The following is a 23,687-nucleotide window of genomic DNA, read 5'->3' as shown; positions in this document are numbered from 1 at the left end:
TTCATGAAACAATGCCATCTCTTTATTTTGAAACATTTCAGTGTGCACTCTTCAGATTCTGTTACAGGTTCACATTCTTGGAATGTAACACCACCAAAATATAAATATAAGCCTATTTACAGCCGCTGCTCCTAAAATGTTCCCCGTAGAAAAACATCACACTTCAGTTGTGAAACGAGACACTGGGAGGATACCGACTGTCAGTTAGGCAGCAGACCAGACTTCAAACAGTCTGATCCTGAGCTGGACGTGATGAGGAGTTAGTTAACTATGAACAAGCTTTAAAAACAGAAGTTCAGCTGAAGTGGAAGCAGATGTGGAAGAGACTGACCCACTGTGGATACATAAGAGATCCACTGAAATAATTGAGACCATGACAGTCGAGCAAGATACCCTCTGTGGAGCATCTTGGAAGACTTGTGATGCTGAGCTCCATACAGATATTGGAAAAAAGCTTACGTTGTACCACAAACCCTTCTGATGTAAACTTTAACTTGTAGAACTGTCCTTAATAAAACTGCTAGATAGAAGAAGAGAAGAAAAGGGAAGAACAAGAGTTACAAAGTTATGTCGCCTTCATCTCAAGGTGGTCTTTACAAAGGAAGCAATCACCGTAACTGAACCACAGTCAACTATGTAGCACCTGAGAGTCCGCTATGGGATAAGGAAGGAAGTATAAAAACGCCACGAGCAAACAGCTTTTTAAACGGATCAATTTAACAGCCTTCGTCAATGTTCACTAATACATCTATACTATAAATAACACCATCTACGGACAGTATGAACAAACGCACTGGGTTTGTTCATGATTGTACACAAAGTGTTTTGGGATATTAAATCTATAAAGTTATTTTAATCTTCACATTTTGTCTTGGCACACCCAGTGATCCTGAACATAACCCTTCAGAGCTCCTCTGACAACAATGGTGAACGTTCACAACACATCCAAACACTGTGGTCAATGCCTACATGTTGCTCAGTGCTCATACACTCATTTTGCAGCCTTTTTGGGTGTATTTAAGCACATATGCTGTAAATAAGTTAGAAATTCAAGTATGCACATTCTTATACTGTAACACTTAACTGTACAGCACATCATCAGTGTAAAAGGAAAGACTAACAAAAGGCAAGACTTTAGAAATGAAGTCATTTGTACCCAGAACAAGACCAGAACATCTGAAGACCAGTCGTCCATGCTGACATCTTCAGCAGACAGACCCACATCTGCATCAATTGGTAAATTAAACAGAAACTCACTCCCCCACTTCTTTTAAATACTTTTGAGACATTCACAACAACAAACGTTGGCTGGCTTTTCTGGTTCTAAATGATGGCACAAGAGTTTCAAATTTTTAAAATTGGTTGTACCAGACCAAGTAAGTACACCCACAAACTGGCTTTCCCATCCAGCCACTTAACCTGAACTCAGAACTGGCTTTCAGATGAGAGCTCTGCTTCCTTTGAGCTGCACCACTTTTTACCAAAAACTGTTCAGACTCCAGCACGTCACAAATAAATCTGTGAGAAAATACATCTAAACCCAGGTGAGAAAAACAAAACAGTAATCTGGATTATAAGCTTGCTCAGTACCTCACAGGACAGTGGAGAATTAAAGCCTGGAGCTTTGATATCACAAGACAAAAGCTGAAGCAGTGTCTGTACTGTGTTGCAGCCTGTTTGCAATGGTGATTTTGGTTTTGAGATATTTTTGGTCTGTTCCGCTGTACAAAGCAAGGTCAGCCAATCCAGTGAAAGTCAGTGAAAGTTCTTAACTTGCTTACGAGGGTTTGGAAACAATAAAAAGAGAACACTGAGAGATGAAAAGTTCAAGACAAAGGGGAGAAAGACAGAAAAGACTAAACTGATGAGATGATGTGGAGGCACAGTGTGATTTTCTTTTTAAAAAAAAGAGCTTTCACATCACAAGACTACGTCCTATGAGCTTCAAGTGCAGTCCAATTCAACCCTGTTTGTTTTCTGTACTGTCATCAGCTCAACACTCTTGGTCACTGCCCGCAGCGGCGAGTATCAAACTCATCGGCGCAGACTGCTGAGGAGGGACGACCAGCAAGTACTCGTGACATGCACACACAAACAAACGTACACAGGGCTGAAGGATGGGGCTGTGGTTATTAGGCTGTGTTGGCAGGTTAGGTGGGAGGAAATGTCTAAGAGGACCATCGGTTCATGATGGTGGAGAAAACAGTGGAGAAGGCCGGGATCATTTGTCCGCGACGGCTGCTGCCATCGGAGCGCGTATCGTACCATGAGCAGTCGCTGCCAACTCCTCGATTTCTGTGTTTAATCGTCTGATGACCCACTCCATTGCCTCCCGGCCCTGAGACAGAAAGAGGGAGGGTGTTAACAAAACATTATGTGTAGTGACAGGCATATTGCTATGAAAAGACACCGTATCGTCATGATGAGTTATTGGGAGATTTTAAGGGCGACATCACCTTGCCGGCGTTGACAGAGATGGTGTTGGCCATGAGACCCTCAAGGTAGCTGCTCAGACTGACACCCTTCACACTGATCAGAGCCTCCTGTGTCAACACCGTCCTGAACACACAATCATACAAATAAAGGTCACCAACAGTCAACACAATGTAAAATCTGTTTTAGTATCCATTTAATAATCTTTCAATTAAAACTCCAAAACAGTTTTGCCAACAAAAGCTTTAAATCATTTTAAGCAATTATAGCTTTTGTTCAAAATACTCAGGCCCAATCAGACATATATAAGACAAAGAAAAACTGAGTCATTTACTTTTCAGGATCCTGCGGATGTGGCTTGTATGTTAACTTCTCGTCCACAGATACCAGGTTAGTGAAGGAGATCTGGATGGACAAAATTAAACACATATTAGTCTTTCTCACACACAATATTTACACTGTCTACAGACATTTTAGAAAATTTAACAGTCAGCACAGTGAAAACAGAGCCATACATTTCTAAATAAGAAATTCAACAAGCCAAAACAACATTAAATAACTAAAAAGCTGATACTGTGTGTGAATGGCTACTAAATGAGAAATCAGACACAGACACTGACTGAGGGAACAACTACGGCTTAGGGTATCACTCTATATCACTGTCAAGCAACATCGGTTACTACTGAAAGTGTACATATCAGTATTACTGTATTATATAAGCGTTACTTACATTTGTAGATTTCAACTCAAAGCGCTTCTCTTTGGGATCCACCACTGAGTGTTCCTGAACATAAGTGCACGTTCTTGTTGCCCCGATTATCTGGAGGAAAAGGACACAACTCAGGACTGATTCAAAAATTACAAAACATAAAAAACACACATCACATTAGATTGTTCAAGCCAGGCCTGTGAATAATTGACTGCTGCACAATGCAATCTGGTTAGATTTCTGTCTGACTTTACCTTGACTTGCTCCGACTTCACATTAAATTCAATTTCTGCAAATAGATACCACTAAATCTTCCAAACTGGACATTTAAAGCATCACTGCAGTTCAAGCGTTTCTCTCATCATCAAACTTACAGACTTGGCTATTGCAGGGAGCCCCCACTCTGTGCTGAGTAGTCTGGTGCTGTGTAATCGTCCCTGTGTGTCCACGCTTCTGTCCAGAACATCAACACCAAACACACCGGGGTTCATGGGGTTGGGGTACTTCTGCATTGCCGCCTTGGTCACCGTCTCCCATGGATGGCTGTTGAAACCAATGTTAACATTAGAAACAGTTCCTACGGTTCCTAAAGGCCAGGGTACAAAATTAGCACCATCCCCTACCCAAATGGTTATAAAATATGCAAGCGGCTGGTAGATTTCCTTCACTTACTAGCCAAAAAATAAGATCTGCTAAGTATCTCGTAAAATTTGACCGGTGAACAAGTAAGTTAATTCTGTGCCTGCTGAAGGCCATTTTAGATATACTTATTAATCCCTGAGGACAAATTCAAATGTTTCACTGTGTTGTCCTTTACAAACAGGCCCTAAATACACACACGTGCACAAATGGGACCTATACATGCATTAAATGAAGAAATGTCAGAGTGAGGGGGCTACCCATGGACAGGTTTGGTGTCAGAAGGGGACCTGAACTGGTGACCCTCTCAACCCAAGTCCCTCTGGACTGACACCCCTCTGGCACTCTAAACATTCTGGCTAGGAACTTAAGATTGTTAGTCTTAGCCAGCGCTTGTATATTTACATTATAATACATGTGGTAATGTCTAAATCCACCAATGACACAAAATGCACTGCTATGGTATGAGACAACATGCTGCAAATGACAAAAGCTAACAAAAGATAACAATGAAGAGTATTCTCAAGCTTAATGCATCTGTCATTTATCAATTTGCCACATTCAAACCCCACCTCAAAATAACCCTGTGTGTGTTGCACTAATACATAGAAACAGCAGTAACACGAATAGGTGCAGATTCATGAGAAAAAAATATATTAAAATGATCGGACTTGCCCTGCTTTACAATGTAAGAGAATAATTTTCTAAAAAGTTCAAATGTCATACTATAAATAATGAAGACAAGCGCAGAATCAAAATGGAGGACTCATCAAAATACTCGGACAGACTGACAGCAGGAGGAACGCCCCCTCCGCACAGCGTGGACCATCATCATCGTGAATTTCACTAGAAACTTCTAGAAATGGACAAAAATGGTCCCACCATTGTTACAGACTAAACGCTAACACTGTCTGAAGAGCAAACACACACAGACAACAGACGGATCATTGTGTTTTAATCGCAGGGTCTCTCCTGACAGCCACACAGACCGTTATGTAACGTAACGATTATGATCTCGGTAACGTCAGCTAACGTCCATTATGCCAAACATTTAGTCCCGTGGTTCAGGAAAGACACGTGAAAACCACAAGATTCATTTTCCCTTCGTAGTAAACTCGTGGTTGAAACGTTTCAGTAAGCTTTAAGTTTAAAGTAACACACACGGCTAAGCACCTAACGTTACGGCATCTGACAGCCAAAGTTAGCTTTAAGGCTAACGGCACAAAGCTAACCATTAAAGTTAATTCAGCTAGCTAAAGCGGGTAACTTCTAGTGCACAAAGACCAACAAGTGTGGTTATTTGTTGAAAAAATGTCAAAACATAATGACCAACGGAGGTCACATTTACTAAAGTGGTCATTAACATTCACGACAGACAGTTGGGTAACTTTGCCGTAGGCTCTTTACGTTAAGTTACCTAACTTCTGTGCAACCTTAGCAGCTAAGGCGGCTAGCAGCTGCTCCCCCGGAGGGGAGCCCACAATAACAATTCATACGAAAAGAAACCAGTTACTAAACAGACAGACTTATTTAAGACATCATTACAGCGAGAGAAACACTCACTTGAAAATGTGCTCTGACGCCCAGATCTTCATTTTTTAGGCTTTTCAGTCAGGGCTCGGGAGCCGGTGCCTAGTGACAGCGTGACCGTGGTGAGGAAGGAAGAAGGAGCTGAAGGAGAAAGGCTTTAATTGACGACACGCCCCCTGGTGGCAGAAACAGGAGCTGCACCCTGACGTCCAGAACAATCCATGAGGCTTATTTATTTATTAGTTAACACAGTCAAGTATTGTTTTTACATTTCTGAGGGATTTGTATGTTAAATCACATCCATTTTATTTCTACCCCTGTTCATTTGAGTGGCAAGTATAGGGGCTTTTACTCCACTACATTTATTTAACATCTATAGTTAAAAAATATATTTCAAGTTCAACTTTGTTTTGCAAACAAACCGTACATTTAGTTTTGAATAAATGTGTATTCATTGAGCTGGACTTATTCAGTGTTTGCTTAATCACATTTGTGGTTAAATTCAAGCTTATAATGATATTCCTTTATCACATTAAATCACACTATAAAAATATTGTGTGTGATCCTTATTATCACCATGCAGTAATATGACTACTGTCTGTGACCATTAGTATCATGCAGTAATGATAATAATACAAAGGCCTAATCATATACCTGTCATAGCATACCACTGAGAAGATTATATAATCATATCAACAAAATATTTTTGGATTTGTCTCATAATATTCCCCACAAAATCCTGCTGGTGGAGCTAAATTTCTCCTACGGTATAAACATTTGAATAATTTGATATTTCACGATGTATTTCCTTATCAGATCTATACACTATAACTGCAGACCCTGCCATTTCTGCTGGTGGATCCTTTTTCATCATTAAAAATTGTATATACTTTTTATAAGAGTTTTCTTGATACTCACACAGTAAATCAGCATTCTTATTTCATAACTGAATTCAAAGTAACTTCCTATGACATACTGCCAATAATTCCATCCAGATAAATATCTACGGAACAACATTTTGATGAGAAACCAATATAAAAAAAATCACTCTGCGCAAAACATCCGAAAAAGAAATTACATGAAAATATGTAAAATTAGAATGATATTGTTACATTTCTAATTTCCTCATAACTTATTGACCCTTTTGACTAATTAAATGTGGTGATTACTTATTAATATAATGTGTAATGTGAACCTAAAAGAACATTATTACAATTAACCGACTGCTTGAGGTGTCACTAAGATCATAAAAGAAATATTATGCTGTTTTTGGTCAAGTGGTTAAGGTGTTGTCTGGGAGGCGGGACAACTACTGTCATAGTTGTCAATCATGATCAAGCCCTCTTTTTATTGGCTGAGAGAAAGACCAGCGTCTCTCTGATGACGTAATTACGCAAATATCATATATCCGACCTGTCCTTGAAGCCGAAACACCACACAGGCAAGATGGTTGCATACTGGAGACAGGCAGGCCTCAGGTATAAAACATGTACATGTATATCAACAAAGTTAGCTTTGTGGTCAGCGTCGACCGCGATATTTGAAATAAGTATTTGTAGATTTGGCCGAATACTTTAGCAAAGTCTTTGTTAGCATTTAGTCGTAATGCCTCAGAGAGCGACATAGCTACTGTTTTAGCTTTATGCTACTACATTAGCTTTTCCACACATGCGTTTAATTTAGGGCGCTAGCTGATAACCTGCCAACGTGTGTTTCTGTTGGATAAGACATGCAATATATTATTAGTTATGTAAGGAGCGGTAGTGTGTTTTCTCTGTGAGAACTGTTTGTCCTTTAGCATGTGGCTAACAACTGTGTCCTCTCTCTAGCTACATCCGCTTCTCCGCTATCTGCGCTAACGCGGTGCGCGCTGCAATGAAGCCGCAGTTCCAAGCCGAGGCACTGAAGGCCGCAGAGGCAAGCGTCAAAGTCAACAAACCCAAACCGGCATCATGTAAGTTCATCAGATTTTTTTAAAGTTGGAAATCAACTCTAATCACATGGGCACACAACACCATCATGCCCCCCCAGAGTGTGTGTGTTTCAAGTAGAGGCAGCTGTGACATTGAGTGGTGACGGAGAGCAGGTGCTCAGTGGTGGAAGATGTGCTCAGAACATTTAAATTGCAATCTTACAGTGTCAGAAAGATCTCTTTGCATGTAAAAGTGGAGCATCCTAAGTATTACAAAAGCAATAGAGGAGAAGCTACGTTAATATACAGCACCACATCAACAGTGACCTTGCTTTTGTTGCTGTTGGAATATTATTTTTTATTTATTATTCCTGATGCACTAACATGTACACATAATTTTGCACATTTGGTTACTCTTTATTTGGATAGTCCACCTACAGATAGCAGAGAGTATTTGTAACATTTCACCAGTTTATTAGTCGAAATTTAACTGTTGTGCTCTATTCTGTAGATGCAAAACATAGTAGCCTGTGGTAACTCATGAATATACATTATCAGAATAATTAAGATTAACTAGTATTCACTCAACCTTTGCAGCATAGTTTGAGTGACAGTTCAAATTCAACTAAATTATTCTGAGAATATGTAGTTAGGTGTCAAATATACTCTATAAACATCTACAGAGAAAGCGAAACTTTCACTCACTGATATGGTGTTGAAATGTTACAGATACTTTACAAACTATTTGCAGGTCGACGATTCAAAAAGTGTTACCTATCATATGTATTTTATATACTGCTGATTAGTTAGATATCTAATAATCCATTTTTTTCTAGATGAGTTTTCTGTGAAAATGTGCATGTTTTTATGCAAAATCTTTATCGCCAAAGTAACTAATAATTAGCCAGCGGGGGTTTTGGTTTGAATGAAACCTTGCACACACAGCAGTGTTTGGTACATGGTTACCTGTCTACCAAGACAAAGCCGTTCATTCAGTGTGCTTGGTTGAAATTGTACTTGTACCTTTTCATACCTTCTAAACTGATTCACAATAATCAGCTGACCCTATTTATGGTGTATCAAGGTGATGTTTTATGATGTTGCAGCCCTGGAAGTGTCTGCACATTATGGCTCATATCCCATTTTTGCACCCCTCCTGTACAAATTTAAACTTTGAGTAATTACAGAGGTTGAAATTGTACTGTTAAAGCAGACTAACCCTAAATCTGCAGTCATTGATATAAATAATTCTCATTTTATTTGGATCCAAAATAATCTTCATGAGAATGTTTTGAGTAATGTTTCTTTCCTCTCTGTTTTTCTCCAGGATTTGAGACCATGATGTAGATATTTTCCCCTGAGCTGTGAGGTCCTGTCACTGTCTTGTCCTGCACATCGTGGAGAAGAAGAAAAAGATGGATGGCATCAAGATGACCCGAATGAAATTGATGTATTTTCCCTTTCATTTGTAATTAAAATTGTATTAAAGATGGATATCGGAAATACACTTTGTCTCCTTGTATTCTTGCCTTGTTGGCGAATGTATTATTTACATGTACACTGCAGACTGAGACACTGAAACACTTTTTGTCTGTAACAACATTTTTTTATTTTGGTATAAATAAATCAGTGCAGTAGTCTACGTAGTCATATACAGAAACATGGTATTTACAGAGGTATGTGTGCTTTGATCCATGAGTAAATCAATGGTTTGTTGAAATTTCATTGATCCTGTAAGAGCCTCAGTTAGGGAATAGGGTGTTGTGTGCACTGTACACCAGTAAAAACCTGAATCTAAAATCATTAGAAATGCATGTATTGCCCAGTGGACTGAAAATCAAATATAGCAAATAATAACTAATGGGCACTTTTATTTGTTAAACTGCAGATCATATTCTTAGTGTAAACAAACTGCCATAAATGACAGAAAAGTCAGCCCCACACTGATGACCTCATTGAAAATTATAAAACCAGAGAAAGCTCTTGTCAGTATGAAAGCTTGCAATGGAATTGTGAAAACCATTGAATCCATTTTTATTTAAGCGCTGAACCGCTTGGGAATAATTATTTTCTTCTTCGGCCAGAAATCTTGCACAGGGGAACCTCAGTAGGGTAGATAGGTACTCCTGCTGCTCCGTTTGCCACAAACCTCATTTTAACTGCTCTAATGTTGAAATAGAACTAAAAACTAAATGTTATTTGCTCCAATACATCATTCTGACTGATGGGAGTTCATTGTGGACACATCCACAGGTGGCGTTTCTCCCTCCATATCCCATACCAACAGATCTACACTGAGCTACTAAACCCTAGCTGTCTTTCTTCTCTCTGGTCATCTTGATCATGGTCTCTGGTGATCGGTAGAGGAAGATGAGTTTCTCAAACAGTGTCTCCTCCAGCTCCATCTCTCCCGTCTCTCGGACCACGAAAATGTCCGTGCAGAGCTTCAGGACCCGGTCCACGCATGGCAACTCCTCAAACATGATGGACCTGGAGATCCCGTTGAAGAATTCCCTGACAAACTTCCCAATGACCAGCACCACTGACATGTACAGGCCTACGATGCTGTGGTTAGGAGGAGAGGAGCAAAGAGAGTGTTCAAATATGTGTGTGTGTGAGATACAACTAAGTGCACAACAGCCAGTGGAGTGTGTTAATGTTATCATGCAGCTGAGATGTCTTGTTACCTACCCGTGTCCAGCCAGGAAGCCAAGACTGGAGGGGCTGACTTTATCACTGAACACTACTATCTCTATGCTGTGACACTTGTGGTTGGAGAAGGTCAGAACTGGGGAGCACTCCTCCACAACCCACCACTGGTCTTTCTCTTTCTCTGATCCTCCTTTGACCTGCTGTAGTTTGACTGACATGGGCCTGAAGAAAGCTAGTGCCTGGAGGTCTGGGCGGTCTGAGTGCTCTGAGGGAGAACATGCAGGGGTTAAAATAAACTTTACATTATAAACAAGGGATCAGCACAGGACAGATTAGTCTGATCAGCCGGCGGATCATCAGCTGATCCTCTTCCAAGATGGATTCCTTTGGATATTTTGAGTACAGTTATAATTTATAGAAGGAAAATCTGTAATATGGTCAATGTAAAATAAACAGCAACTAACCTACTTTCATCCTGGTTGCCATTTTGGACTCTGGTCCTTTGGGACCCCTGAGGAACTTTGGCAGCAAAGAATGAATGATCCTACAGGACAGAATGACGTAGTTTATCACCTTTTGTGCTCAAGTGGAGAAAACTATTCAGTGATGCACATGAATGTCTAGGTTGTAAAAGTGATGAGAAACCGTCTATGACATACAACGTCATCTCATATATTTTTTTCCATTCATGAGCGTTAATTGTAACGTTTTCGTTGCTTATAAAAGTCTTGTTCAGTGTTCATTTGTGGTAAAAGACCCTCTAAGGAGTCTGATGTTCAATTTTCCCAGTAAGTAAATTTTGTTACAGTGGTTTTTAGTCTGTTTTTTTACTAGCATAAATTAGCATTAGTATGATCACAGCAGACCACAGGCTATAAATGCACTGTGCTAACAAAGCTAGCACCTAGCATTAGAGTTAGTTCCACCCTCTCATTCAAATACAGTCACTTCTAGCTCCAGAAGTCCAAGATGGTGATGGCTAAAATGCCAAAGTTGATGCTTTAAAACGGGAGCCACAAACCAATGGGTGACATCATGGTCACATTTATTATTTTATATAGTTTATGGTTGCACTGGCATTATTCTATAGTATAAACAAACCAGACACTGTCTGGAGAGGGGGCCTTTCACATTTTTACATTGCCTGAATGCCACCGTAGGTTCTCATACACACTTTGAAAGGGACAGGTGAAGGCAGGTTTATTCAGTTGGTTGTGATCTGCAATGATACCACTAGATGCCACTACATCCTACACACTGCTCCTTTAATTCTTTAACATTAACATCTTTTAGTAAGTTAAGTTCTGTGTGTTATCTGCAACTCACACAGGTTTGCTGCTGTTGCCTTTCAGCATTTGGACTATTCCTTCCCTCAAGGCCTTGTCCTCAAACTTCACAGTGTGTTCTCCCACTGTCTCTACGACCATTGATATGGATGCATTCCTGAGGAGGGAAGGAGAGGAGTGTTAAGCAGCACGAATACCACAGTTTGTTCATGTGCGCTTGTGCAAAATGCAGCCAAATGATCTTATAATGTCAATGAACAGTTTAATTAAGAGATCTGCATGAAGAATTATTCAATTGTAAAGAAACATCTCTCTTTTAGTCAAATTAAACTTTCTGAATCCCAAAGAAATAAATAAGACATTATATAAATGGACATGCATGTAATGCACACACATATGTTCCATGTACAACTGTTCATATCCATTCACACATTAAAATAATACTTCACACCCCAGATGATCATTTGTATATTCTCGCATGCCAACAACATCTACAAGCCCACTGGATCTGCACTGCACAATGAAACACACAAATACACTAACAGAGTACATACACACACACACACACACACACACACACACACACACACACACACTGACCTGAGCAACGTCCAGCGTAAGGTCATGTATATATGGGAGGAGTTGCTGAGTTCCTGTATCATGGCTGCTCGACTGGCAGGGCTGATGCTCCACAGCAGACTGGCATCACTCTTGATCTTAGCAACAATGATGTCGTCCGCCACGTAGTTCATTATGAACTGCATAGCAGACTGGTAGAGAGAGCGAGAGAGAGAGAGAGGGATCAGATTTATGCAGTTAATTCAATAAATGCCACCATGGTGTTCCGAAATGAATTAAATCCTCATCTCTTTATTTATATGTCTTTCATATTACCCTTTGTTTCTTTTCTCACTGACTCTTACATCTTATGTAACACACTTTGAACTGCCTTGTTGTTGAAAGGTGCTTCACATACTCGTCTCGCTATAGGAGGACACACATAATAAGAAGTGCAATTTCATTCATTATTGTCCCACTGCTGGTGGTCTCAGTTTAGCGTTTACAGTAACATCTTACAGGATGGGTTGCATAGATTTTGGTGAGTCGGTTGAATCCAGCTTCTGTGTACGGAACCAAATTCTGCTCCTGGGCGCTCATGGTGAACAGAGGCTGTAGAGACACAATCAAACACGCTTATGAGTAAAACATACACACACTAGAGGTGACCAATGACTAGCGCCTGAATGACACAGTTAGGCGAGTAAAATCTTAATCACTGATGTAAACTGTGACTGTGCTGCAGGGGAGTGGTTGCCGAGGTTCTAGGGACGTAATGTCGGCCTGCTCCTTTGGTCTCGACTGAAACATCTTGAAAACCATGAGATGGATTGTGATGCAATTTTGTACACACAGTCATGGTCCCCAGAGGATAAAGCCCTCTAACTCTGGTAAACCTCTGACTCTATCTAGTACCACCATGAAGAGCATATTTGCTGTTTCGAGTGAAATGTTGGATGGATTATCATGAAACTAGCACCATCATACAGTCAAAAGTAGTGCTTAGAATATGAGCACACAAACACTAAAAGTTGAAAGTCAGCACACAGTTTAATGTACTCATTTACATCCTGACCTCATATCCTGCGATGCTGAGCTGGATGGAGACTTCCACCGGCTGATTGGTCACTCCGGCTGCTGACTGGACCAGTGACATAAAGAGGAGCGGGAACCAGATGATGCTGATGAGAGCGAAGATGATGAATCCTCCCATCCCATATTTCACCACCTTTTTCTTCTTCTGCCCTGGAGGGTGGGGGTATTTCTGAAAGAGTTACAATTCCGTTACTGTAGTTGTAGTCTACGATATTTTAATTTTTAAAAGACAAAATGTTCTGCACAACTTGTCAGACTGATGCCTTCAAATTGCAATCATAAATTAAAATGTATTTAATTGATACCTCCTCTAATTTTAGAAGCTCTGACCAAAATACATTTATTTTTACATGATACATAAGCAGAAATATGCTTCTGAAAATGAGAAATGGGCAATGCAGTACACAGAGACACAGAGACAGAGAGGGGCAGGTCTATTTGCTTCTATACTCTTTGTGTCAGTGGTGGCAGGCATACAAAAATGCTGAAGTACAATCTATAGTTCCAGCTACAGCCTGAGAGCCAGCAAAAATCCACTGGGTATTTAAATGTAACTTTGAGTGAGTGGTCCTATAGTAATAGTGCAGCGAGCATTATGTGTACTACACTCGCTTTAAATTACTTTCTCGGACTCCCTCCAGCACTTGAGGATGAAAATGTTTGCATAGATGTCTTCAACACAAATCCAGCTGGAGAGAGACAGAGTGGTGTCAGTCCAAACCCAATCCATCACCGCCCTCAACTCTGTCAGGAAGGGAACCAAACGAAACCTGGAGGAGGAGACCAGAGGAGAATGTTTTTTAGGGAAACTCTAATTCAATGAAGTTACAATCACTAACTGTTGTTAATGGAGATATTTTTATTTATTAGAGTCAGTGACTGCTTTTCTTACCCTTGAAAAAGGAAAAGGTTCACATAGTTGTAGTTCTTAGTGAGGAAGTTGCCCAGGATGCGGTTTGGGTAGCCACATTTGATCTGGTAGGCAGACAGGCCGAAGTAGATACACTTTACAAAGTACCAGAGCTGAGCAACAGGGTTCCTGTTAAACCTCCTGTGGAGCAAAAAACACATGATGAGCAAGCACTCTCAACGTGCGCTTTCTTAATGTTTCATCGGTTTTTGCCCAGAGTGTTCTTTCTTTTTTATGTTACTCTTGGAAATAATTTTCTACAGTCACTTTTCTATCATTGGTTTTATAAAGCCTGTCTCAGAAGGGAGCAGTGAAGTCTGAGTGCCATTGTATTTTATACACTATTTGAAAATGAATAATTTCATTCATAGTTTCATGACACTGCAAACTTGTAAATAAGAGCTCCATCTTAGTGACAAGCACAAAATATTCTGGATTTTGCTGTCATTTCAAAAAAGACAATATTCCTACTAAGCTGTTTACATGGCTAATAAAAATAACACTAATATTCCTGTTTACCTGCAGCCATGCATACTCCAATTATTGTGCCCTAACATGTTGTTTAAATGTTGGTCTAAATAGGGAAAAGTGGAACGTCTGCAGCCACTTGTGCCCTTTTTTATTCCATCAATCACCTTCTTGAAAAGGCCAATGTTGCAATATTTGCGCCAAAAATCTGTTGATATCCAAGTCTTTCATAATGTTGAAAAGTAGGTGTGCTTTTTCTTCATGCCAAAAAATGTGGGCTGCTCCTAAAACCTGAATACCAGCATATCCCATAAGTCTAAATCAAAAAATGCTACATTCGGATGAGGCCTAATTTGGAATATCCAAAAGGAATATGCTGTTTACATGATAATGTCATATTCAGAATATTTGTGTGCATGTCAGTGTAGTCACAGTAGTCTCAAACCTCAAAGACTGAATTTTGTTCTCTGCAGGCTAGGGTGAGTTAATTTAATTCAACTATTGGATGAAGAAATAAGGAGAGTAATAAACTCATTTGATGACCTCTCTGTGACCCCGGGGAGGATGAAGAACATCCAGAAGTGTATGCCGAACACCAGCACCACCTGGAAAACACACTTTCCCAGCAGGGACTTCTTCAGGTAGAGGGCCCGGTCCACTATCATGGTGCCGAACTGCATGAGCAGCATGACCAGGAAGGCCTCTGGAACCTGGTCCTCCGACAGAGACTCTGTGATGTCTACTGCTGCAGAATATTTCTACAGAGAGACAGAGATTAGCTCGATTGTGTCGTACTGTAAATAAAATGCATTTTAAGTGTGTATATTAATGTTTTGTCGAGAGACAAGGCAGATGTTTACCCCAAAAGCCCAGTATCCATATATGGTGACGATGAAGTTGACTACATCGATGAGAAACATAAGGGCGTAGACATCACACACAGGACTGTAGTCTGGGTGGATGATGTCATAGAAAAACTGTCTGATGGGTAAGTAAATGTGAAGGGCGCTGTAGGAAAAAGAGAATTTACAGCGTCAGAACACAGGTCAGAATTAGCAATATTGTGTTAATGTCATGTAATTTGTCTGCAACAACGCACACTTCTATGACGGCAGCTTTAGCCTGTAGCATCCTCTCTTTGATCTGCTGTCTGATTCTCTGCTTCCTGGTCAGTGGAACCTTGTTTCGTTGCCGTCTCTTCCTCTTGCTGCTCTGCTTTTTCGGCTTCCCCTCTCCAGTAAAATAAAACAAACGTGAAATATTAGTCACATGTGGGTATTAATGCCATACAACTATTAGTGACCAAAAAGACAACAGAAAAAAAGGAAAAGTGGAAATGTCACAGTGGATTTACCTAAACTGGTAAGATATGGATCAAAATATCTAAAGGTTTTCTGAATATTCACCAATAGAGTCTGCTGAGTCGCTTTTTTTTTGTCTACAGAATATGGAGGTGGTGGAGGCCTGGAGAGGAAGGAACTTCAACCGGCGCTGAGTTTTGTCTTTGCTGCCTGTCTTATCTCCTCCTGTCATCTTCTTCTTGTCCACCTTCTTCTTCATCTTCTTGAAAAAATCAGGCATCTCAACCTCTTTGTTGTCCCACAGCCCATGGCACTGCGCATTGTAGACACAAACATAATTTTTAACATGCAAAACTGGCTGCATGGCAACAACAGTGGTGGTCTCATACAGACATACAGCGGCAGGAGGGTATATTTGAATAGGCATTTGACTTTAAAGGTAATTTTTCATGGTTACCTTGAGAATAGACCTATGGAAGAACAGAGCGAGAAGCTGAATGAGGTCAAAGAGGACGTAGCCATCTTTCTTCTCCACCCCGATGATGTTGGGCAGGGCAAAGGGCCGGTCTGCGTTGATGCCTCGGTAGGCAGAGGTGGTCCAGGGGAAGAAACCAAACTGGAAGAAGTACTTCACCACAACTGTCAGCTGAGAGAAAAAGAGAAAAGTTATGGACCATGCACTAACAGAAACAATAGATAAAACACCACATTAGTCAGCAAATGATAAACACTGGATAATGTTCTCCAAAACTAGAGTTACTGCTTCATGTTTATATGCCTTCGCGCACCAACCATTCACATTTACATCTGTGAAAACATGGATACTTCACACACATTGTCAAGCAGGCAGCACAGAAGATCTAAACAATCAGCACAGTTTAAAGGTGGACACCCAAGATTAGTGTCACCAATTCAGTATCTGACCAAATGTCTCCCCTTCTGTTCCTGAGTTATGATGCTGAATAATGGCTAGAAAAGTGTTTTTGCAGAACATTATAATGTCACAGTGAAGCTGACCTTTGACCTTTTTAATATATAATGTCAGCACTTCATCATCTTATCCTACTAGACATTTGTGTGAAATTTTGTCATAATAAGCACATGATTTCTTGAGTTATGGCCAAAAACATGTTTTGTAAGGTTACAGAAACATTTGACCACCAAAATCACATCAGTTCATTCTTCAGTCCAAGTGGACATTTGTGCCAAATTAAGGAAACTCCCTCAAGGAGTTCTTGAGGTATCATGTTCACAAAAATGGCACGAATGGACAACTCAAAAACATAATGCCTTGGGCCACAGCTATTATAGACGCAGAGGCATAAAAACCTGGCGCCAACAGTTTGTCTGAATTTTTGGGTGTGTTATGCTAGTTGCAACTAATGTAGAGCTGCTAGCCTCAAGAAAAAATGGAGAGGGAGCTACAAAGATCTGGTTAATTCTTTCTAACTTCAGATCATCAGATTTTTTTCACTTTCTAACTTGTAGTAGACACAACCGGTGCTGACCCAAGTAACATCACTTGAAGCAGCTTATCAGACTTAACTCAGCTCCCTCTGAAGCCACAAAAAGCTTTATACTACACATATCTAGCAGCACTCCAACAAACCTGTAAACAGACTTCAGTCTGTTTAAATCTCTATGGAGCACCATCCATCACTATTATATGAACATATTAGACTCAAATACAATCCATCAGTGTCAGAATTTCTGAGAAAACCCTTGGCATCAGTGCCTACTGCCTGATTTTAAGAGGTCATACATTTTTTATCATCATATCTGTTTTTATCTGAAGAGTAATAAACACTTTGGTTTAGTTTGCAAACAAAATAACATCAGATGTCACCTCATAATGCCTCAAAAACACTTCCACACATTTACACTGTCTCAATAATTACATTAAAATCAATAAAGAGCCACTGTATCTTACTGAGTTGACCACATTTGAGTGGTGCATCATTATGAAAAATATGAGCACAGAAACAACATTAGCTGTCAAAAAATATATATAAGAGCTACAGAATTGCCAGTACCTTTGAAATACAGCGTAAAATAAATGACCTATTGTTTAATTTTGAATTTGTCTGCCATTTTTAATCTGAGCATTTTAAGTATTCCTACAACAATCAATGAATTATTTATTAAACATAAAACTGATTGCAGCCCTAGTGGCTTTTTATTCTAAAATTAATATTAATACCGCAATGAAAACCCCTAACGTTCGAAGATTACCTCTGTGTAGATTATGGCGGTCATCCAGAAGCGTTTGGTCGGCCGGGGCACAGACAGCATGGCCCAGAGGAAGATGAGGATAGGCAGGATGAGGGAGAGGAGTGAAGCTGTCACGATGTGGTTGAGGATGATGACAAAGTAGCACAGCATCTCTGATTTGGACACCATGGTGTTATAGAGGGCAAACAGCAGCTTCAGTGGCCTTGGTATCGTCAAGAAAAACTTATCAGACTCTGAGATCTCCTCGTTTTCAAACATACTATGAAGAAGATGGAGGGAGGGGAAGAAAAGACAGATATAATAAGAAGAATGTCACACACAGCAGCTTGTGTCTCTCTTTCATAAGATAAAAAATGTTCTAATTCATGTGTTTCTTGTGTGTACTGACTTGTTAAGCAGCAGCTCACTGGCTGTGAGGGCCCTCGTTTCCTGACTCAGAGGTCTGGGAGATACTGCAAGGTCGTGGCTTTTCTCTTCATCACTCTCCCTGAAGCCCAACGAGGTGCATTCTGGGTAATCAGCACATTCATCTTCATCTCTGTGCTGCGCTTCCTCATTCAGCTCTTCTATCTCCACCCCACAATCCTCCTTTTGTTGTTCCTCTTCCTCCTTTTCCTCTGTCTCTTCTTGTTCTTGCTCATGTTTCATCTCACCCTCCATGTCCTCCTCCTCATGCTCTTTTTGTTCATAGTCTTCCTTTTGAAGGGCACCATCTTCACCACTTTTAAGGCAAGGATTGAGACAGGGACATTTCAAGAATGGATCAAGAATCAACGGAAATCTTTGGGGCAGATGATTATGCAAAGTTATTAAGAGTTGATGGAATTCTAGATTTACCACTGATGAATATTTACATCTAATTTACATATGTGCACAAATATTTCTCCTTCCTCACCTCGGTGAAAGGTCAACAGTCTCAAAGGAGGTCAGGTCAATGTTGGCTGTTTTGAGGAGCCTCCGTCTGAGCTGGTCAGCAACAGGCGACACAGCAGGAGGCTCGTCCAGCTCTTCCTGGGTCGGCTGCCGGGAGATGAGCATCGTCTCATCTGTCATACAGCTGAAGGTGAGGAGGAGAAGAGAGAGAGCAGATGAGTATGCAGAGTCTTAAAGAGGGCTAATGTATTGCTATAATGTTATTCACACCTTTAATATGCCGACAGTACATGTATGCACACATTACAGAGGATATACAGTAGAAGCAGGAAAGAGAATAAAACACAAAAGGGGTAAGTATGTGACAGACTCCAGTAACCTGCCTGGAAAAGCTGCTGCCCCAGGACACTTTGGAGGCTTGGTTCTTCAGCTTGGAATAGGCGTGGGGTGAGGAGGGGACATCGGGCGGGGAAGAGGGTGGAGGCAGGGAGTCATTTAGGTCATCTTGAGATGAAAGCGTGTTCTGGCGAGAAATCCAGTTTTCATAAAACTGCTTCACGCTCTCCTGGCTCACCTCTTTACCCTATAGAATGAGGAAGCGAAAAAGTGTAGTCGACCCAAAATATAATGTGTGTGGGAAGTATATGCTGTACTAACTGTTGGTTTTTTGTTTACACTATATTGTTTACTGTGATATAAGTAGTAGGACTTGACTGATAGTGGCTTTGACAAGTTTAACTGAACCTACTGGCAGCGTGTATTGTTCTAAGTAGATAATAAGAATCTTAGACTTACTACAGAAGAGCATTCAAGGTAAGGGCGCTCTACTTTAGATATACAAAAGTATTTTGTAAATAGAGCACATTTTAATGTAAATGTTAATGTAAGATATGAAAAGACAGATCAAGAAAGTACAGTAAATAGTATAGATAGTACTTGCCTAAATGTGATCTTTTCTTTAATTAAATAATATTTGTTATTTAACCTTTTTGCATGACAGATAACAGGCGAAAAATTCAAAGTTAAAAAAGTTTCAAAGAAAACAGTACTGGTGTTCAAAGAAAAATGTGTAAATGGCTGGATATTTAGAGTTCACCAGGATGAAACAAGAAAATACACTGTGACTTTTGCCACTAAGAAAAATAGTACTGTAACTAGCAATTTTTACAAATTAGCTGATATCAGTTTATCACTTAAATTACATAAAGTCTTAATCATATAAAAATGTTAGTTGGGGTTGAATTATTTTTTTCCACATTGGAGGATTAAACTTTTATTTGTGCCTCACCTTGAGGCTAAAATCCAGACATGTCTTAAATTCTCAGTTTCACATCCTTTCCTCTCACCTTCTTCTGCTGTTGGCTGAGTAAGGCACGTTCGAAGCGCAGCACCTTGGAAATGTCCAGACTGTCTTTACAGAATGAGTTCAGACCCTCTGTCAGGTCGTCAAGAAGAGACTGAACAAACACCCAGCTGAACTTTAATGTGCTTAGGACGCGCTGCAAAATGTTTTCTGCAAGGAGACAAGTACATGAGTATGAATATTTCGATATATTAAAGGTTTTCCACAGTAATAACAAATAAAAAGTCACTTAGTAAAATATTTCTTTCACTCACACAAAGTTGTTTGCTCTGAGTGTAATGCATTGACTCATGTACCTTACCTTTTTCCTCCTCTACCTCTTCCTCCACAGTGCTTTCCTCCAGTTCATCCTCGCTAGAGTCTGCTCTGTCGATGCCTGGAAGAAAGAAAATTTTATTGTTAAATAATTGACATTTTGTCCTCAGGCTCCGTGAACAGGACAAAACATCCTTTTAAAGGTTTGGTGAACAGCAAGGTGCCAAACAGAAAATCTGGCCAGACTTTTCCTTGGGTGCCAACATGTCCTCCTTTACACAGTGAGAAATATCCTAAGTCCTAATTAATGGCCCTTTCTATTTTGGGACACTTAAACCAGGAGAAACTTTTAAAAACAAGATATTCTATCTTATAGAATTCTATCTGCTCCGCAGAAGGAATTTAATGATCCTCTAGCAAACCCAGGACCTTTCAGTCTCAGAATAGTCCCTAAGTGTTCAAATTAGTCAGTCAAATCAGTTGTAGCCACTCCACCCCACGTCACTCTCTCACCCTCCTGTCTCTGCAGCTCTCTCTTTGCTTTCTTCTTCTCTTCTTTCTTTCTTTTTGTCTTCTCCTTCTTCAGGTCCTTTAGAGCTGACTTAGAGCTGGTGACCCAGGCGTCGTATGCCAACTGGGATACCAGAGACACAGATACACGTCGTAAGTGATGATGCATGCAACAGTGAAGCAACATCTGATGTACGAATATTAATCTGTCAGTGTTCACTTTAAGTATGATCCTCGAGCATAATAACAGAATTATTAAATGTATTATTCCCATTTGTCATCAGTTTTTTGATCTAAGTGTTTGTCTGGCTCTCACCTGGAAAGCAGATTTCTTCTTCGGTGGCGGTTCCTCTTCTTTCTTCTCTGTCACTTCCTCCTCTTCCTCCTCGCTGTCGCTCTCAAACAGGTGGTACCCACAGTTGTTTTCCACTGCGTAAAAGAGCAGTGTCACAACTACATCACCACACATACAAACTCTTGAGCTTTAGAGCGAGACATCTCATCTAAACATGCTCCAGTACAGCTGCTCAGTGGCTGTATTTACTGTTTTAACATCTCTCTGACAGGAAGGACTAAAGTGAGGAAATGAAATGAGACAACAGAGTATTCTCCAGTCTTTCCCGTCACCATGCTTTCTTTGTTTAACCATTTGTGCATCACTCTGAGAACACTGAGCAATGTTTAGGCTGTGTGATGCTGCTGCTCACCTCCAGGCTGAGACACCCAAGGCTTCCACCACTTTCCAGCATCTCTCTTTGCCTTCTCATCGTCATCTGGAAAACACAGATTGAGTGGTTTAGTTATTGCAGATATTTGCTGAAAAGAGTTTGATAAAGTTCACGTTTATAAGTATATTATAAAACATGCCATGCTGACACAAAATTATCTGTCATTATACAGACAAGCGCTTCAGTTTTGTCTCAAATATATAGAGAGCTAAAAACAAGCACTGGAGTTTTGATAACAGATAATATATATATGTGTGTGTTATAATATTTTTTCATGGACGGTGTCTATAAAATTGTGAATCCCTTCTTGTGCTTTGCTGATTTATTAACAGTAGGAACAGAAAATAAATTCACTTATGTTACCCAGTGTCACCTGCTCCTGATCAGCAGGAAGAGCTTGTTTCGCTGCTGCAGGTCCACCCTTCTGTTTAGACTTGATCTTCTCCATCCTACAGGAAGAGAGTGTAAAGACAAGTTAGCTGCTCACAGTTAATTTGTGTCCAAAGGTGATAAAATTGGAGATTGAGAGGGGGAAGTCTGCTCGTCATCTTTGAATTTGGGTCAGTCATTCACTCATTTATTCACAGTTAGAACAGCTGAGTTGTAAATGTAATTTACACTGACTCTACACAGTTCCATGTGTCTTACTGTTTCTTTAGTGTCTCCACAGATTTCTGCTCCATCTCCAGCCTGGCTGCTATCTGCTTCTTCACTTTGGCTTCAAACAGCTCAGCGCCCCTTAGAGGTGGAGAGAGGTAGAGGAAAGAGCATTGTTGTGGGCACCATCTGTTTATTTCATCACTGCAGTTTGTGTTTTTTTTTCTTCCTGTCTGATGCCCTGTAAAAATTAATAGTTATTTCCAACTAATTGCCAGCATAACCTAGAGAGTCTTTTCTTTAGTTCACAGCAGGTCAGGTAAACATGCCAAAATCTGTAACAATTAATAATGCATGGAGTGTAGTTTCAAATAGTAAACTGATAATGAATACTTAGGTTTAAATGGTGCTTCTTTGTCTAGGAAATCACTGTTCCTTATGACGTTATAACTAGGAGTACATTTCCACTCAACAGCTGTGAGTGCTGCTTCATCCCAAGGAAGTTGACTCTTTTGCATTCCATGTCCCTTTGGTTCCCCTTCATAAAATTAAGCTAGGTTGGCTTTAATTCTTCAAACAAAATTCAAGTTTCAATTTTCCCCTTCATTTGTGCCTCCTCACCCTCACTGTAAAGTTCACTTGCTGCTGATTTAAATATGTGAAGGAACCTAAACAGGAGGTTTGTGTGGAGGACAGACCTCGAGGCCAGTATCTTAGAAGACTTCAGTTCAGACACCACGTAGAGGAAATAGTAGCTGAGGAAGACCCTCCTCTGTGCCAGGAGGACAGTGAAACAGATCGCATCCCAGACGATGCCGGCCTCACCCTCCGGCAGTTCGCACTCATCGTCAGGGGCAGCTGACAGGATGGGGAAAATATATTTAATTTGAATAATGCAATGCTAACTTTGACAAAACTAGAGGGTCTCAGTCCCTCTTTCTGCATCTCCTCAAGATTTCTAACTTAGACTTAACTCTAACACTAAGCTTTGTGTTAATATCAGTATCAACCAAATGTAATTTTAGGATGTCCTTTATCATCATCTGTTACACTTACGAACGTCATAGCCTTTGATGGTGCAGAACATGCTGAAGGCCTGAATTAACCAGCAGCCGTTCTTCAACAAACTGTCCAGGTAGGCACAGGAACCGAGCTGATCACAAAAAACACATGTAAGGAAGACAGAGGTTGTAACTGACAGTATAGAGCCTGATAAAAAAAGCTAACACATTAAGTGATGGGTGCATTAACTACTGAGTGTGTTCAATGTGAGGTAACTCACAGACAGCAGGTTCTTCATGGCGATCACAAAGCAGGTGTATCCGATCAGCCAGTCCCACAGCCGCAGGATGTACCTGACAGGCTGCATCAACACGCTGCCTCCAAACAACATGAAGTAGAAACAGGCCACCAGGTAGCCCAGACAGAAGATGTTGATCCGCGTGGTGCCCGTGATGAAGATGAGGCACAGCACAAGCCAGAAGAAATAGCTGAAAACAAACACCTTCACCATGTCAAGGTAGCACCTGAAGACCAGACGGAGAGAGAGAGAGACGCTGAGAATAAGCAGTTTAAAAAAGCCCAGAGATTAAGGTATCTACCTATTCGCTAACAAAGACATTCTCCAACAAGACAC

General features: G+C 40.4%; 3 protein-coding genes across 3 annotated transcripts in view; 1 reads left to right on the top strand and 2 right to left on the bottom strand.

Annotated features, from left to right (window-relative positions):
• LOC125891962 (PRELI domain containing protein 3B-like) lies at positions 1–5,495 on the bottom strand. Its single transcript, XM_049581595.1, has 6 exons — positions 5,345–5,495; positions 3,517–3,685; positions 3,164–3,253; positions 2,768–2,838; positions 2,457–2,559; positions 1–2,338 (listed from the first exon to the last, which is right to left on the bottom strand). Exons 1-6 carry the CDS (start codon positions 5,374–5,376, stop codon positions 2,222–2,224), a joined length of 582 nt encoding a protein of 193 aa, XP_049437552.1. The 5' UTR covers positions 5,377–5,495; the 3' UTR covers positions 1–2,221.
• A 1,191-nt stretch (positions 5,496–6,686) lies between these two features.
• atp5f1e (ATP synthase F1 subunit epsilon) lies at positions 6,687–8,730 on the top strand. Its single transcript, XM_049581597.1, has 3 exons — positions 6,687–6,789; positions 7,141–7,265; positions 8,551–8,730. Coding segments are annotated over exons 1-3 (159 nt in total). The 5' UTR covers positions 6,687–6,757; the 3' UTR covers positions 8,553–8,730.
• Positions 8,731–8,841: 111 nt separating this feature from the next.
• si:dkey-11f4.7 (piezo-type mechanosensitive ion channel component 2) overlaps positions 8,842–23,687 on the bottom strand; it is a 29,992-nt gene continuing 15,146 nt past the window's right edge. Inside the window, exons 22-49 of the mRNA XM_049581598.1 lie at positions 23,334–23,577; positions 23,108–23,204; positions 22,750–22,909; positions 22,103–22,192; positions 21,818–21,903; positions 21,434–21,499; positions 21,043–21,155; positions 20,730–20,850; positions 20,263–20,337; positions 19,945–20,111; positions 18,982–19,181; positions 18,621–18,782; positions 18,114–18,446; positions 17,726–17,984; positions 15,951–16,139; positions 15,599–15,806; positions 15,292–15,424; positions 15,053–15,200; positions 14,736–14,950; positions 13,707–13,865; positions 13,437–13,584; positions 12,795–12,983; positions 12,239–12,331; positions 11,762–11,931; positions 11,202–11,318; positions 10,340–10,419; positions 9,915–10,140; positions 8,842–9,788 (exon numbers count right to left, since the gene is read on the bottom strand). Of these exons, the coding sequence (XP_049437555.1) occupies positions 9,533–9,788; positions 9,915–10,140; positions 10,340–10,419; positions 11,202–11,318; positions 11,762–11,931; positions 12,239–12,331; positions 12,795–12,983; positions 13,437–13,584; positions 13,707–13,865; positions 14,736–14,950; positions 15,053–15,200; positions 15,292–15,424; positions 15,599–15,806; positions 15,951–16,139; positions 17,726–17,984; positions 18,114–18,446; positions 18,621–18,782; positions 18,982–19,181; positions 19,945–20,111; positions 20,263–20,337; positions 20,730–20,850; positions 21,043–21,155; positions 21,434–21,499; positions 21,818–21,903; positions 22,103–22,192; positions 22,750–22,909; positions 23,108–23,204; positions 23,334–23,577 (4,504 nt within the window). The 3' untranslated portion in view covers positions 8,842–9,532. The remainder of the gene's footprint in view (positions 9,789–9,914; positions 10,141–10,339; positions 10,420–11,201; positions 11,319–11,761; positions 11,932–12,238; positions 12,332–12,794; positions 12,984–13,436; positions 13,585–13,706; positions 13,866–14,735; positions 14,951–15,052; positions 15,201–15,291; positions 15,425–15,598; positions 15,807–15,950; positions 16,140–17,725; positions 17,985–18,113; positions 18,447–18,620; positions 18,783–18,981; positions 19,182–19,944; positions 20,112–20,262; positions 20,338–20,729; positions 20,851–21,042; positions 21,156–21,433; positions 21,500–21,817; positions 21,904–22,102; positions 22,193–22,749; positions 22,910–23,107; positions 23,205–23,333; positions 23,578–23,687) is intronic.

The sequence above is a fragment of the Epinephelus fuscoguttatus genome, linkage group LG7, assembly GCF_011397635.1.
Source record: "Epinephelus fuscoguttatus linkage group LG7, E.fuscoguttatus.final_Chr_v1".
Classification (NCBI taxonomy): domain Eukaryota; kingdom Metazoa; phylum Chordata; class Actinopteri; order Perciformes; family Serranidae; genus Epinephelus; species Epinephelus fuscoguttatus.
The sequence above is the reverse complement of the archived record's forward strand: the minus strand, read 5'-3'. Positions and strand labels throughout refer to the sequence as shown.

Coding starts and splice junctions, on each gene's coding strand:
- atp5f1e (XM_049581597.1), top strand. CDS start 6,758: ATGGTTGCATACTGGAGACAGGCAGGCCTCAG. Junction 6,790..7,140: donor TGGAGACAGGCAGGCCTCAG/GTATAAAACATG, acceptor TCCTCTCTCTAG/CTACATCCGCTTCTCCGCTA.
- LOC125891962 (XM_049581595.1), bottom strand. CDS start 5,376: ATGAAGATCTGGGCGTCAGAGCACATTTTCAA. Junction 2,560..2,767: donor CATCCGCAGGATCCTGAAAA/GTAAATGACTCA, acceptor TTGTGTGTTCAG/GACGGTGTTGACACAGGAGG. Junction 2,339..2,456: donor TCTCTGTCAACGCCGGCAAG/GTGATGTCGCCC, acceptor TTTCTGTCTCAG/GGCCGGGAGGCAATGGAGTG.